Genomic DNA, 17217 nt, shown 5'->3' on the forward strand with positions numbered 1-17217 from the left:
TTCCAGTATGTGAGTCAGGATCTATATCCATATGAGTGCTCTATCAAGCAGCACTAAATCCTCCTACCACCAACGTTGTGTGCAATCAGCCTTTATTTAATTAGAAATATTAACGCAAACGGTTTTACCAAAGTAGAAACTTTTTTTGTTTTTCTACCCATTTAGGCACCATTTGTCTGTTCTCATTGATCAATACTGTAAATACGGCAAGGAATTGAGAGTAGATCCATGTATAGTATCCTATACTCACATTTAGTTACGCAGTTTTGATTAATCCAACCAAATCCTGTTTTTAAAATATATTACACCATTTCTGCTCGACAGACAGATAGATAGATAGATAGATAGATAGATAGATAGATAGATAGATAGATAGATAGATAGATAGATAGATACTTTTTTCTTTTAAATAAAATAAAACCACAATAAATACGTAGTTATGAAAAACCAGATCTTTTATAATAGACTCTGTATCACAGAGGAAGTCATCAAATTATTGTAGGCCTATTTCTTTCACCAGTATGCATGAGCTATTTACCATAATAAAGGTTTCACGTTTTTATTCTTTCAAAAACAGCAGAAAGCCTCAAACAATTTCTGAAATGTCTGGCCTCATGTGCCTACCCCCTATGCTTTGTTATCTTCTGTTTTTAGCAGGAAAGGGTCAAAAGGGGCACAGACGTTGGCAGTAAAAGGGACAGCTTTTGTGCTGCATGGTTTAAGAGAGAAAGAATAGGCTTAGTTGGGAGTTTTGTAACATAGGGATTTTACTTAACCTCATTAGTTCCAGATGGGCCCTAATACAGTGACATCCCTTTAGGCACTAAAGTGGGTAAAATCACAAAATAACTGGTTTTATATCATAAAAGTGATTTTGTTGAGTTATAGTAGTTTATTGTGTTCATTCAATTCTGATTTGTAAAAACCCATTTGAAAGACTCAAAAATGCAGTTCCACCCTGTAATTCTATACATCATCTCACACATATGTTGTGACTTCCAGCCTATCATGCCATTGTTTGTCTGTTTGAATCTTGTCAAACAATATTCTAAGGTAGCTCATCAAAGTGACGTTGTTAAAACCATGACTGGTTTGGTTACAGTATTAATTCTTCTAGCCTACAGGATTTACCTTTACCATCTGGGTATGAAAAAAAGATCAAAAGTTATCTTTTGTGTGTATTATATAACAACTATATTTACCATATGACTTTTAGTGACGATTTTAGTTTTAATGTCATTCAGCTTGTTTTTATTAGTGGTACCAAATGTAATGTGATACATTATTTTAACAAAAAAATACATTTTTATTATTTTATTATATATGAAATAAATTAAACTACAAATAATAATATTTTTCTAGAGTATAATATGAAAATAAGACATTAAGACATGTATTGTAATAATATGAGTATTATTATAGAGTTGAGTTTCATGTGAATCAAGGTTTGCAGTTCTGTTTGCAAAGTTTCAAAGTTTTTTTAAAACAATCTTCAAGTTCCTCCTTTGCTTTGTCATTGTGCACAGCAAATATGATCTGACAGTATATGAATAGAATTGAACGATGACTGTCATTAACATCTGCTGTGCGGTGTGGTTGGGGTAGGACTGATACACACTTAAGGCCAATTTCCAGCAACATAATGTGTAACATTTTGTAGCCAAATGCAAATTGAGGTGACTATTACGTAGAACAATTCTGAAAATGTGACTTATCCTTACTCTCCAATACTACAAGTCTCACACTAATGTCTGGCAAATAGTCATTTGATTTTAGTTTTTATGCACTGTATTATGCTTTTGCTACTCATATTGTTAAAAGTCACTGCTAGTTAAATAGTAATCAAAAACGCATGCACCCAACTATACATACACATTTAAGAAATATCTAATCATTTAACACCATTCACTTTATGCACTTAGTTGTAGCCATCTAAACTCGCATTGACATAAAAAAAAAAAAAACCCTGTCAAATCAATCAAATAATGTAAGGATATATAACAAACAAATAATAATATATTTTAATATCACTTATGTTTTATCATTACTATACATATTATTTTTATCACTTCTGCTACTACTTCTTCTACTACTACTACTACTACTACTACTGTCATGCACTAAAATATTGAACAATGCTGTTAAAAAGTTTATGCTCATATACACAATTGAAAAATAGAGAAACATGTCATGACATCTTATGCAAAAGTACATTACGGCTGCATGAATTTTTTTTACATTTTAAATGCAGTTATTAAATCAGATTTTTGGATATTTTTTAATTATATATAAACCATATAGTAATTCTAAAAAACAGTTCTTTCTAGGTAGAGTATACTGATAGGTTGCTTTCCACATCACTCACTACCAAGCTGTTACGTATACTTGTAAAAGTATAAATTAGTTGTAAAACATGCCCTGAGCGCTATCAGTACAATATAATAATAATTTTAAAAAAATTAAAAATTTAGCCATCATCTTCACATGTATTACTTTAATATATTTGAAGGTAATGTTATGCTAAGCTTTCCAGCTTTACCTAGTACACTTTTTGTGCAAGTATTCTCACCAAAACACCTCTAAGAGGTAAAACATTGTACTGTAGGTTATATCCATATTTCTCAAAGAAACATTTAAGATACATTTTAAATTTAATGTTCTGATTGGGTATTCTTTTACACCCACCCAGTGTAAGATTTAGTTTTGTCCTGTAGTTTGATCTACCGTAGCACAGAGGTGATGGTCTTAGCATGGATTATTCATGCCTACCAATGCTGTTAGTTGTCCTCCATTTCTAGAGATGATACTGATAGAGGCCTCTGCCATTTGGACACTTCTAATTAAAAATGTTATATATATATATATATATATATATATATATATATATTTATTTACTGTTTCATTTGTAAGTACGGTAAGAAAAAAGACGCCTTCAGTAGAGATTAGAAAAATAAATGACATGGTACAGGTTTGCTGTTCGAGATATAAGGCTTATTATAAGGAAACATGGGCCTAGTTTGTCTTCCTGTTCTGTGAAGTTTTTAACCTGAATCTCAATTTCCCTAGATGCTTATATGGATCTATTAGGTTTTATTTATATATAATTCCATAGGCAACTGAAAGTAGCTATCATAATTACTGTAAAAGACATGCGTCTATTTATGTCCAGTTTTAGAGTCAATCTCTAGTACCCTGGAAATTGGTGGAAGTATCAGCTTTGTTGCCTAATTTTACGCACTCGAGTTTTGATGAATGTACCAGTTTGGTCATCTACAGTACAGCCAACCATTGGTGATGCATGGATTATGTGAGCAATCCAATCAGAGATGGCCCCAATATAGTCACACAACACTTTTTTGGTTTTCCTCCCTCATAATTTTGTTTATAACATGTAACAAAAAGGTCACATGTTTGACTGAAAGGATAATTCTATTGTGACTCTGGTACATGTGCGATATTATAGTTTCTCAATAAGGAAAATATTTATGTTATTGTAGATCATTGCTATATTGTATATCGATGATTAGATTTGTTATGAATTGCTGTAAATGCATAGGATCAAATATGTTTTTTGTCAAACAAGTAAATAAAGGATTTTTTCTATAAAACATACTGATTGATACTTTATTTTGGGATGACATAGAATGAAAATTGTTGCTATTGTCTAGAATCACAAACTGTCCCAACAAAGTGCTCCTACCATAGCAATCATAACCTATTGTCTAAGTCCATATCACACACGCCAAACCTAGAAATTAGCTCATACTGTATTAGCCCAATGTGCCATTCATCTGGAGTCTCCCATTATCTTGATCTTTCTGAAATAACTATACACAAACATTAGTACAAAACGTATTATTCTATAAGAAATGTTTAAATATTTCAAGGTTTCCTACTTTTTAAATAAAAATTGGTTCAATCATATTATGTACTGTTATCAAAATAATCAATAAAAATAGAATTCCATCAATTGACACAAAATGCAGTAAAACATGAATTTGTTGGATTGATTACAACCAGTTAAAAACTTTTAAAATGTACTTATTACTGTTGATTTTTTGTTGTTGTTGTTGTATTTACTATTTATCTATTTTAAGACGTTTAGGGAATGCCAATATGAACTTGTTGATTAAGGTGCACATACCTGTATATACACACCTTACAGTTATTTTTTAAAGTTCTCCACTTCTATGGATGGTTTAAGTGTCTGATAGAATGGAAGAGTCTCCAAACTCAACAAGTACTGTAAGATTTTTTTTAGATTAGAATAGTTGTATACATTTTTGCAAATGATCTCTACTACCATATATGTTTTTGCAAACAAATGTATCATGCAATTTTCATTATAGCCATGGTTTTGGTTAATGAATTGTGCTGCACACACTCGGGCAAAATCCCATTTCAGACCTATGTGACTTCAGTTCTTGTCTTAATTAATCAGATAATGACTATGGATAAAGTTATTTTCATGAAGAATTGAAAAGGTCATGTATGTAGTATTTCATTTATGGCTGAAATATTTTCACTACAATGAACTGTAGGGGGAACTGATGGTGCCAAACTTAACTTAATACAACGCAGTATATTATGCATACATAATGAATGTCTATGACAGAGAGATTATACATACAATATTCTTTCTATACCGATATAACCTATAATATCCACAATTTATTTTAATTTAAAAAAAATATTATACTGCATAACTGCATTACATTGAATTCTAACATATTCTGATTGTCTTCCAGCTTACATTTCCACACCTGTATTTTGTAGTGTAGAAATAAGGGTGTTATAAAAATAGACTGAGATAAGTAATGACCCTGCTGTATAGCATCTATCAGTCTGCAGTCCATTGTACATTTTAGTAAATGTTCTCCTTATTCTCCTTTGATTGACCACCATTCAGTTGCCTTCCCTTTCCTGTCATGACTAACCCTGCTACAAGCATGATCTACACAAAGATAAATGATTGAAGTAGTTTGCACCCTAGCAATAGTAATCTAATAAAATCAGGGACTTCCATAGCTCTTGACTCATTTCCAACGCTCAAGGAGCAACTTCCTAACAAGACATCAGCATAAACCCTTCAGCACTGCTCTGACCCAAAAGTCAACTACATTCTTATCTCCTCCACAATATTACCAAAGCTGCACAGCATAATATTGCATTGGTGAACTCATATACTACAGTGACCAATACAGCAATACAGTGACCAATTGGTATTTTTATTTTATGTATATAGTATTCGTTTAGCAGTACTGTATGCCGGTATATAATGCAGTAATGTGAGTGACATATATGTAAGTATATTGATTAGTTATAATAGATTTTTTCTCTGGGAAAATGAAATAATATAATCAAACAGCTGGAGAACATGACGGAATACAGAATCCGTTGAACAACACTGTCCTGGAGTCATCTTTCCCAAGCATCCAGCACTGTACTCACACTGTGATTTAAGGGAAATAGATTGTAAAAATGTTACCAAGTTTCTGAATAACGAGGAAGTTATATAGCATCAATGGTAAAACTGCTTATGTAATGACAGTGGGACCAATGCCCCCCCCCTTCCGCCCCCCCCCCCTCCACACACACACACACACACACACACACACACACACACACACACACACACACACACACACACACACAATGCCCTGTGCACATATTCTACATAATCAGTTATATCTATTCTCAATATACAGGACCATGTAGAATTTGATACATTTTTGTATATAGCCTGTATAATAAAATGTCTTTAGTCTAAGAAGCATAAAACACTAGTTGTCCAAGTGAATGACTGATAAGCAGCAGTTCTGGTATGTAATGCCATGTATGCCCCCCTCTACATTGCTCTAAGTAGTGATGGTTGGCAAAACAGGATGAATGGCACAGTATGGATGCAGCACATATGGTAAGAAATGCTGCAAATCAGTCTTGTCGCACACTTTTATCATCTGTTTGACTGTTCCTACATGTATATATGATATGATTGCTAGCTTCGGCTGGCAGAGAGTGATGCTGTTAGAAGGATGCAGGCTTAGCCTTACCCTCATTGCTGGGGCTGGCCATGGTCCTCCACTTGCTGCAGGTGATGAGCCATATCCACAGGGTTAGATGAGTGCCAAATCCCCCCCAGGTACCAACAGACCAGGAAGATCCACTATTAAACCAGGGCAGTCCGGCACCAAGGCTGGCATCAGGGGCATGCAGCATCTTCCCGCACCGGGGACTCCTGGCAGCAGGAAACCTTAAGCACGGCTGTGTGGCTGTCTCAGTGAGCCCGGTCCTGGGATCACGGTGATAGATCCGGCAGCTGATGAAGTTGTCCCCTGTCCCTCCCTGCAGCCGGGTCTGGTTCCTTCTGCTGAGATGTGATCAGGTGTGAGGTCCCCCCTCTCCTGCCTCCTCCTTCCCTACAGATAGCCCCGGTGCCTCCTCCTCCTCCCCTACAGATAGCCCCGGTGCCTCCTCCGCCTCTCCTCTTCAGCACTCTGGACGTCTGTGTGATTGCTGAGCAGAGCGGATGATGAGGTGGCGGCGGGACCGGATGATGGGGGTGGTGGGTGAGGGAGGTGACAGGACTAGCCCCCCGCACACTTATTCCCAGCAATAGTCAGGGGTTAGGCAGCAATGTGGTGTGCTGGGCAGGGGGAGAGGAGGTGAGGGGGCTGGCACTGAGCACTGGGGAGATTGCAACTAGCAGTGATGCCCATATCGAGGTGAGCAGCATACAAGGACATCACACTGACAGGGCACTGAGTGACATGCACCTGGGCTGGCATGTGAGAGGCATGGGAAGAGGGAGACTGCACAGACACGCTTTCTGTAAGGTGACAGGATGGGGAGATGTTACAGCTGCAGACAGCAATGGATGACAAGCAGTGAGCACCCAGCATGTAGCTCACACATCAGTCAGTCAGCTGGCAGGGACACACTGCTGAGTACAAAAGAGAGGAGGGAGAGTGAAGTTCCGCCTGTGCCAGCACTCTCGGAACCGTCGTGTCCTCAGCACCTCTGGATGGGAGTGAATGGCAGCAGTCTCCTGTGATAGCCTCCGTGTGCTGTGTGTGTGTGTGTATGTATGTATGTATGTATGTATGTATGTATGTATGTATGTATGTATGTATGTGCGTGTATGTATGTGTGTGTGACTGATCAGGGTACAGTCAGCGCCTGCTGCCGCCCCCCCTGTGCTTTGCAAAACACAGACCATGCACTCAGCAGTCACACTCTGCTCAGCCTTGTACCAGGACAATAACACCACTGCCAAAGGGAAGCAAAACAACACAGTCACAGCCTGACGCTGGTCACTTGCAATCTCACATAATAAGGAGAAGAATCTGCGTGATAAATAGCTATTGTCAGTCTACATGGAATATAATACTTCCTTGTGAGCTGATGATATCTGATCTCTGCTGCCAGCAAAACATCACCCTGGAAAATGCACTGACTGGTGCTTTCCAACTTTAAGTAGTGTCTTTGCTTCAGTCTTAAAACATGGACTCCTTATTTAGAAACATTTTTACAGACTCAAGACTTACAGACTTATTGTAGATTTAAAAAAGCTGTTAAATATGTATCCACTTCTTTTAGAGATACAGTAAGTCTTTATACCATATTTATATTTCCAGAATGTAAAACAGTTGTTTGTCAACGGCATTAGCCAGAGAAATAAAGGCCCTCATTCCGAGTTGTTCGCTCGCTAGCTGTTTTTAGCAGCCGTGCAAACGCTAAGCCGCCGCACTCTGGGAGTGTATCTTAGCTTAGCAGAAGTGCGAACGAAAGGATCGCAGCGCTGCTACAAAAAAAGATTGTGCAGTTTCTAAGCAGCTCGAGACCTACTCCTAGCTTGCTCTCACTTCAGACTGTTTAGTTCCTGTTTTGACGTCACAAACACGCCCTGCGTTCGGCCAGCCACACCTGCGTTTCCCCAGGCACGCCTGCGTTTGTATCTGACACGCCTACGTTTTTCCACACACTCCCCGAAAACGATCAGTTACCTCCCAGAAACACCCACTTCCTGTCAATCACTCTGCGGCCAGCAGTGCGATTGAAAAGCGTCGCTAGACCTTGTTTGAAACTGCATCGGCTGTTGTGAAAGTACGTCGCGGCAGAAGTGCCATTTTTTTGCCTGACCGCTGCGCCGCGACCGAAAACAGCTAGCGAACAACTCGGAATGACCACCAAAGTGTGCTGCAAAAGATGTTTAATGATAAGTAAATCATTGGTGCTGCTATTTAAAGATTTTTTGGATTCCATTTTTATATTGTGCTGACGATAGTGTAACTTATAAAATTGATTGTATTATCCAGGAAACATAATGTTAGACAGTGTACTTAAGCTCAAAGAAAAGGTTTAAAGTTTGTTACAGCACTTGCTAGTATTACCAACCATATTGTTTAGAACACAACGTTTCAAATTATTTTATTAATTATCAAAAAACCTCATCTAGAATTTTAAGTATTTAAGATCATTCTTCGACCCTGATGGCAACACTTATAAAATGTATCTAAAAATACACTAGGGATAGTGACTAGAATTCTGTTTGGAGTAATACCCATGAATGTGAATCATGTATGAGAGCCATGTCTGTTGCACTGTGATTATCAATAGGACAAACACCTTACTCTCATATACCCCTTTCACATCGCTAATGCCGGATCCCACCCGGGAATTGGAAATGGGTCATTCCCGGGTGGTATCCGGCATTGGAGACTCTCCTACCTCTTTCTGATGGCTTCCAGACCCTGCAATATGCCGAGTCGGTTGCCATAGCGGTGGAGGGTGGAGCCGGCAGCAGGGGCGGCGCTGTGAGATGAGCTCATCTCAGCGCCGCCTCTCCCTATCTTGTAAACGGGTCCCGGACTGGCTCTACCCGGGAATCCGTTTACAGAACCACTGACCCGGTATTAAACCCAGGAATAACACTGCTTATAACCCGGGTTGAATTACCGGGTCAGGCAACCTGGGAAATCTGACAAGGCACTTTCATACCGCACACTGACCCGTGTCGACCCAGCAATATGCTGGGTCGATACCGGGTTATTTGTGCGGTGTGAAAGTGGTAATAAAGGGGCCCATTTATCATTGAATATGTGGCTTAGTCCCCGAATATACCCATTTTCGGAGGTTAACCGCAAATATTTACCGATAAATAAGTATGCAACTCACTGTGAGTAGCAGCGGCAGATACAAAATCACCAGAGCAATTCAACTTTGCTCCGATGTGGAAATAGTTGCTCCGGAGATCACCTGTTTCAGCGAATCCCTTCATCGCTACTTTAGCAGTGAAACTTAGCACTGTCCAGTCTGACTCAGTAGTGCTACTGTGCATGTGTGAACTTGGATATCCGTGACATCTCCTGCATTACCTTTATAATTAATGGCCCTGACGCTTAATTTTAAAATGTTAAGTTTCAACTTCTTTTGTAGAAATTAAGGGTTGATGAAAAAACCCCATAGACACAATCCCAGGTGGATGTAAGTATGCAGTTTATAAGTGTTCCTGGAGTGGAGAATACTTTTCTTTATACAGACTAATTGCAGGGTCTACTTGGAGACCTTTCTCCTTAGGTTACAGATTCGAATACACATTTATAGGGACCTGTTACTGCTATATCTTCACTGTCTTTTCTGAGACTGCACGAGCATAACAATGTCATTTACCATATATATTGAGAAAGGAGTACAGTATGAAGGCTGCAGGGGAGGAAACACAAGCTCTGTCTCCTGCCAGAATGCCTCCATTGACACAAAGTGGCTAATACCATCTGAAGATGGCATTAGCCAATGGGGCCAGACTCCATGAAACATAGTCAAGAGTAAGAAACATCTCTGATCTCTCATGAGTCAGACTATTGCCCTGAAAATTAAAATCTTGAGGAAAGTGTAGATTACTCATGATTTAAGTGGTCTTAATAAATTGGCCCCTTACTGACACGAGATTGGTAATCTTTATTGCCAAACAACCTAATTCTTCTTATTTTCTGCAAACCCATCAAGAAAGTTGCCAATTAGTTCAATAATACTAGACTTTATTGGTTCATCCAAGGAGGAGTTAAAGAAAACGTCTAAAAATGAAAACACTTTTCTCTAACGTCCTAAGTGGATGCTGGGGACTCCGTAAGGACCATGGGGAATAGCGGCTCCGCAGGAGACTGGGCACAAAAGTAAAGCTTTAGAACTACCTGGTGTGCACTGGCTCCTCCCCCTATGACCCTCCTCCAAGCCTCAGTTAGATTTTTGTGCCCGAACGAGAAGGGTGCACACTAGGTGGCTCTCCTGAGCTGCTTAGTGAAAAGTTTAGTTTTAGGTTTTTTATTTTCAGTGAGACCTGCTGGCAACAGGCTCACTGCATCGAGGGACTAAGGGGAGAAGAAGCGAACTCACCTGCGTGCAGAGTGGATTGGGCTTCTTAGGCTACTGGACATTAGCTCCAGAGGGACGATCACAGGCCCAGCCATGGATGGGTCCCAGAGCCGCGCCGCCGGCCCCCTTACAGAGCCAGAAGACAGAAGAGGTCCGGAAAATCGGCGGCAGAAGACGTCCTGTCTTCAACAAGGTAGCGCACAGCACTGCAGCTGTGCGCCATTGCTCTCAGCACACTTCACACTCCGGTCACTGAGGGTGCAGGGCGCTGGGGGGGGGGGGGCGCCCTGAGACGCAATAAAAACACCTTGGATGGCAAAAAATGCATCACATATAGCTCCTGGGCTATATGGATGAATTTAACCCCTGCCAGAATACATAGAAAAACGGGAGATAAGGCTGCCGATAAGGGGGCGGAGCCTATCTCCTCAGCACACTGGCGCCATTTTCCCTCACAGCTCCGTTGGAGGGAAGCTCCCTGGCTCTCCCCTGCAGTCACTACACTACAGAAAGGGTTAAAAAAGAGAGGGGGGGCAGTAATTACGCGCAGTATTAAAGATACAGCAGCTATAAGGGGAAAAACACTTATATAAGGTTATCCCTGTATATATATAGCGCTCTGGTGTGTGCTGGCAAACTCTCCCTCTGTCTCCCCAAAGGGCTAGTGGGGTCCTGTCCTCTATCAGAGCATTCCCTGTGTGTGTGCTGTATGTCGGTACGTTTGTGTCGACATGTATGAGGAGAAAAATGATGTGGAGACGGAGCAGATTGCCTGTAATAGTGATGTCACCCCCTGGGGGGTCGACACCTGAGTGGATGAACTGTTGGAAGGAATTACGTAACAGTGTCAGCTCTGTATAAAAGACAGTGGTTGACATGAGACAGCCGGCTACTCAGCTTGTGCCTGTCCAGACGTCTCATAGGCCGTCAGGGGCTCTAAAGCGCCCGTTACCTCAGATGGCAGATATAGACGCCGACACGGATACTGACTCCAGTGTCGACGGTGAAGAGACAAATGTGACTTCCAGTAGGGCCACACGTTACATGATGGAGGCAATGAAAAATGTTTTACACATTTCTGATAATACGAGTACCACCAAAAAGGGGTATTATGTTCGGTGAGGAAAAACTACCTGTAGTTTTCCTGAATCTGAGAAATTAAATGAGGTGTGTGATGATGCGTGGTTTCCCCCGATAACAACTGATAATTTCTAAAATGTTATTGGCATTATATCCTTTCCCGCCAGAGGTTAGGGTGCGTTGGGAAACACCCCCTGGGGTGGATAAAGCGCTCACACGCTTGTAAGAACAAGGGCTCTACCCTCTCCTGAGATGGCCGCCCTTAAGGATCCTGCTGATAGAAAGCAGGAGGGCATCCTAAAAGGTATTTACACACATACTGGTGTTATACTGCGACCAGCAATCGCCTCAGCCTGGATGTGCAGTGCTGGGTTGGCGTGGTCGGATTCCCTGACTGAAAATATTGATACCCTAGATAGGGACAGTATATTATTGCCTATAGAGCATTTAAAAGATGCATTTCTATATATGCGTGATGCACAGCGGAATATTTGCCGACTGGCATCAAGTCTAAGTGCGTTGTCCATTTCTACCAGTAGAGGGTTATGGACACGACAGTGGTCAGGTGATGCGGATTCCAAACGGCATTTGGAAGTATTGCCTTATTAAGGGGAGGAGTTATTTGGGGTCGGTCTTTCAGACCTGGTGGCCACGGCAACAGCTGGGAAATCCACGTTTGTACCCCAGGTCGCCTCTCAACATGAGAAGACGCCGTATTATCAGGCGCAGTCTTTTCGTGGGCAAGCGGGCAAAAGGTTCCTCATTTCTGCCCCGTGACAGAGGGAGAGGAAAAAGGCTGCAGAAATCAGCCAGTTCCCAGGAACAGAAACCCTCTCCCGCCTCTGCCAAGCCCTCAGTATGACGCTGGGGCTTTACAAGCAGAATCAGGCACGGTGGGGGCCCGTCTCAATGAATTTCAGCGCGCAGTGGGCTCACTCGCAAGTAGACCCCTGGATCCTTCCGATGTCTCCTTCTGACAGGGAGACAGTTTTGGAAGCCATTCACAAGCTGTATTCCCAGCAGGTGATAATCAAGGTACCCCTCCTGCAACTGGGAACGGGTTATTATTCCACACTGTTGTGGTACCGAAGCCGGACGGCTCGGTGAGACCGATTCTAAATCTAAAATCTTTGAACACTTACATACAGAGGTTCAAATTCAAGATTGAGTCACTCAGAGCAGTGATTGCGAACCTGGAAGAAGAGGACTACATGATGTCTCGGGACATCAAGGATGCTTACCTTCATGTCCCAATTTACCCTTCTCACCAAGGGTACCTCAGGTTTATGGTACAGAACTGTCACTATCAGTTTCAGACGCTGCCGTATGGATGGTCCACGGCACCCCGGGTCTTTACCAAGGTAATGGCCGAAATGATGATACTCCTTCGAAGGAAGGGAATTTTAGTTATCCCTTACTTGGACGATTCCCTGATAAGGGTAAGATCCAGGGAACAGTTGGAGGTCGGTGTAGCACTATCTCAGGTAGTGTTGCGGCAGCACGATTGGATTCTCAATATTCCAAAATCGCAGCTGATTCCGACGACTCGTCTTCTGTTCTTAGGGATGATCCTGGACACAGTTCAGAAAAAGGTGTTTCTCCCGGAGGAGAAAGTCAGGGAGTTATCCGAGCTAGTCGGGAACCTCCTATAACCGAGCCAAGTCTCAGTACATCAATGAGATGGTTCTGGGAAAAATGGTGGCTTCCTATGAAGCAATCCCATGCGGCAGATTCCACGCAAGAACTTTCCAGTGGGACCTGCTGGACAAATGGTCTGGGTCGCATCTTCAGATGCATCAGCGGATAACCCTGTCACCAAGCACAAGGGTGTCTCTCCTGTGGTGGTTGCAGAGTGCTCATCTTCTAGAGGGCCGCACATTCAGGACTGGGTCCTGGTGACCACGGATGCCAGCCTGCGAGGCTGGGGAGCAGTCACACAGGGAAGGAATTTCCAGAGCTTATGGTCAAGCCTGGAGACATCACTTCACATAAATATCCTGAAGCTAAGGGCCATTTACAATGCTCTAAGCTCAGCAAGACCTCTGCTTCAAGGTCACCCGGAGTTGATCCATTCGGACAACATCACGGCAGTCACCCACGTAAACAGACAGGGTGACACAAGAAGCAGGAGGGCAATGGCAGAAGCTGCAAGGATTCTTCGCTGGGCGGAAAATCATGTGATAGCACTGTCAGCAGTATTCATTCCGGGAGTGGACAACTGGGAAGCAGACTTCCTCAGCAGACACGACCTCCACCCGGGAGAGTGGGGACTTCACCCAGAAGTCTTCCACATGTTTATAAAACTCGACAAGTATTGCGCCAGGTCAAGGGACCCTCAGGCAATAGCTGTAGACGCTCTGGTAACACAGTGGGTGTACCAGTCAGTGTATGTGTTCCCTCCTCTGCCTCTCATAACCAAGGTACTGAGAATTATAAGATGGAGAGGAGTAAGCACTATATTCGTGGCTCCGGATTGGCCAAGAAGGACTTGGTAACCGGAACTTCAAGAGATGCTCACGGAGGATCCGTGGCCTCTACCTCTAAGAAGGGACCTGCTCCAGCAAGGACCCTGTCTGTTCCAAGACTTACCGCGGCTGCGTTTAACGGCAGGGCGGTTGAACGCCGGATCCTGAAGGAAAAAGGCATTCCGGATGAAGTCATCCCTTTCCTGATCAAAGCCAGGAAAGATATAACCGCAAAACATTATCACCGCATTTGGCGAAAATATGTTGCGTGGTGCGACGCCAGTAAGGCCCCGACGGAGGAATTTTCAACTAGGTCGATTCCTACATTTCCTGCAAACAGGAGTCTCTATGGGCCTGAAATGGGGGTCCATTAAGGTTCAAATTTCGGCCCTGTCAATTTTCTTCCAAAAAGAACTAGCTTCAGTCCCTGAAGTTCAGACGTTTGTGAAAGGGGTACTGTATATACAGCCTCCTTTTGTGCCTCCAGTGGCACCTTGGGATCTAAATGTAGTTTTTGGGTTCCAAAAGTCACATTGGTTTGAACCACTTAAATATGTGGAGTTAAAATATCTCACATGGAAAGTGGTCATGCTGTTGGCCCTGGCCTCGGCCAGGCGCGTGTCAGAATTGGCGGCTTTATCCTGTAAAAGCCCTCATCTGATTTTCCATACGGACAGGGCGGAATTGAGGACTTGTCCTCAGTTTCTCCCTAAGGTGGTTTTCAGCGTTTCACCTGAATCAACCTATTGTGGTGCCTGCGGCTACTAGGGACTTGGAGGACTCCAAGTTGCTAGACGTTGTCAGAGCCCTGGAAATATAGGTTTCCAGGACGGCTGGAGTCAGAAAATCTGACTCGTTGTTTATTCTGTATGCACCCAACAAGCTGGGTGCTCCTGCTTCTAAGCAGACTATTGCTCGTTGGATTTGTAGTACAATTCAGCTTGCACATTCTGTGGCAGGCCTGCCACAGCCAAAATCTGTAAAAGCCCATTCCACAAGGAAGGTGGGCTCATCTTGGGCGGCTGCCCGAGGGGTCTCGGCTTTACAACTTTGCCGAGCAGCTACTTGGTCAGGAGCAAATACGTTTGTAAAATTCTACAAATTTGATACCCTGGCTGAGGAGGACCTGGAGTTCTCTCAATTGGTGCTGCAGAGTCATCCGCACTCTCCCGCCCGTTTGGGAGCTTTGGTATAATCCCCATGGTCCTTACGGAGTCCCCAGCATCCACTTAGGATGTTAGAGAAAATAAGAATTTACTTACCGATAATTCTATTTCTCGTAGTCCGTAGTGGATGCTGGGCGCCCATCCCAAGTGCGGATTGTCTGCAATACTGGTACATAGTTATTGTTACCAAAAAATCGGGTTATTGCTGTAGTGAGCCATCTTTTCTAGAGGCTCCTCTGTTATCATGCTGTTAACTGGGTTTAGATCACAAGTTATATGGTGTGATTGGTGTGGCTGGTATGAGTCTTACCCGGGATTCAAAATCCTTCCTTATTGTGTACGCTCGTCCGGGCACAGTATCCTAACTGAGGCTTGGAGGAGGGTCATAGGGGGAGGAGCCAGTGCACACCAGGTAGTTCTAAAGCTTTACTTTTGTGCCCAGTCTCCTGCGGAGCCGCTATTCCCCATGGTCCTTACGGAGTCCCCAGCATCCACTACGGACTACGAGAAATAGAATTATCGGTAAGTAAATTCTTATTATAAAGCACCCTTTAATGCTAAGAATGAGTGTGACTCACTCAGAACACTACTGTGAACCATTAATGAGTTGCTAATTTATGTGTACATAAAATACAAGAGCTTCAAATACATTTGCAAATATATGAGAAGCCATCCACCATGTCAGGTCTCTTCTGCTATCAGAGTGAACCTAAGTATATTGAGTTATATATTGAAGTGTTTATAAAATGAGAACCAACTTGCCCTGGAGTATCCCAGAGGCCTACAAAATGACAATAGAAGGTCCAGCACTTCATGTTATCGAGTGATCCCATATATGCCTCTTAGGCAACGATACAGAAATGGAAATTGAGCAATCATCTAAAAGTTCACATCAGGTGCTAGAAAGTGTGGGGTCATCTGTAAAATATAGAAAAAAAAGCAAAATTACTCAGTACTACTGGCTACAATAAACTCATGGGCACCCTCATTTAAAGTAGTGGTCTCCTCTTTAAACTTATGTGACCCAATACTGCAGGGTCATTGAGAGGAGGGTCGAGTACAGTGTATTCAGGCCTGTCTAGGGACAACACCCTCTACAATGCCGAAACCATGACTCCTTCTGCAAGCATTGCTACTCTGCAACCACATGCACCATAATAACTTATGACACGATGGGGTGTAGGCACGACCCCTCTAGTAGCCAGGTCACTCCCCATACCAGAGTCTGCCGATATCCTTTAAGGCCCTGCCAAGTGGTTGCTGTCACATGTGATCAACAGGCAATGGGCAGATGTACAAAACTTCCAAAAGAGGATAAGTGGAGAATTGCCCATAACGACCAGTCAGCTTCTAGCTATCATTTATCTAATACATTTTGTAACATGAAAGATAGGATCTGATTTCTCTTTAGAATGTTTGATACATATCAATCAATATCACTTAAATATAAGTAGATCTCAGATTCCTAGCACCTACACACTCAGGGGCACCTTCAAAAGATGGCAGTCTAATGCCCAGATCTCTATCATCGTGTCTTCAATACAGTGCATGAAGAATTGATTTGATGTGCTTGCTTGCATAGTTTCCCAATGGTATGCTTTGTGGCGCTACCATATTGTTGCACATTTCGGGGGTAATTCAGATCTCTGGGCAGCGATTTTTGCAGCCCTGCAATCGGATAGTCGCCGCTTATAGGGGGAGTGTATTTTAGCTGTGCAAGTGTGCGATCGCATGTGTAGCAGAGCTGCAAAAACAGTTTTTGTGCAGTCTCTGCGCAGTCCAGAACTTACTCAGCCACTGCGATCACTTCAGGCTGTTCAGGACAGGATTTGATGTCAGATTCCCTCCCTGCAAACACATGGATACGCCACACACCTTAATTTTACCAAACACTCCCTGGAAACGGTCAGTTGACACCCACAAATGCCCTCTTCCTGTGAATCTCCTTGCAATAGCTTGTGCGAATGGATCCTTTGCACAAACCCATTGCGGAGCGGCGATCCTCTTTGTAGCCGTGCAATGCGCTTACGCTTTGCGGTACATACGCATGTGCAGTTTGTGTCTGATCGTCCGCTGTGCGAAAATGCATAGCAGCGATCAGGTCTGAATTGGCCCCTTCATGTATTTCATTA

At 42.6% G+C, this 17217-nt stretch overlaps 1 protein-coding gene across 5 annotated transcripts in view; it reads right to left on the reverse strand.

Annotated features, from left to right (window-relative positions):
• EPHA5 (EPH receptor A5) overlaps positions 1-7162 on the reverse strand; it is a 438408-nt gene extending 431246 nt beyond the window's left edge. For 3 of the 5 annotated variants that reach the window (XM_063919911.1, XM_063919909.1, XM_063919907.1), the window contains exon 1: positions 6054-7161. In XM_063919911.1, the coding sequence (XP_063775981.1) occupies positions 6054-6219 (166 nt within the window). In that variant the 5' untranslated portion in view covers positions 6220-7161. Of the gene's footprint in view, positions 1-6053 lie in introns of all 5 variants that reach the window. The other 2 variants (XM_063919908.1, XM_063919910.1) reach the window with 2 other exon arrangements.
• Between the last annotated feature and the right edge of the window lie 10055 nt (positions 7163-17217).

Source organism: Pseudophryne corroboree, chromosome 1, assembly GCF_028390025.1.
Source record: "Pseudophryne corroboree isolate aPseCor3 chromosome 1, aPseCor3.hap2, whole genome shotgun sequence".
Lineage (NCBI taxonomy): Eukaryota > Metazoa > Chordata > Amphibia > Anura > Myobatrachidae > Pseudophryne > Pseudophryne corroboree.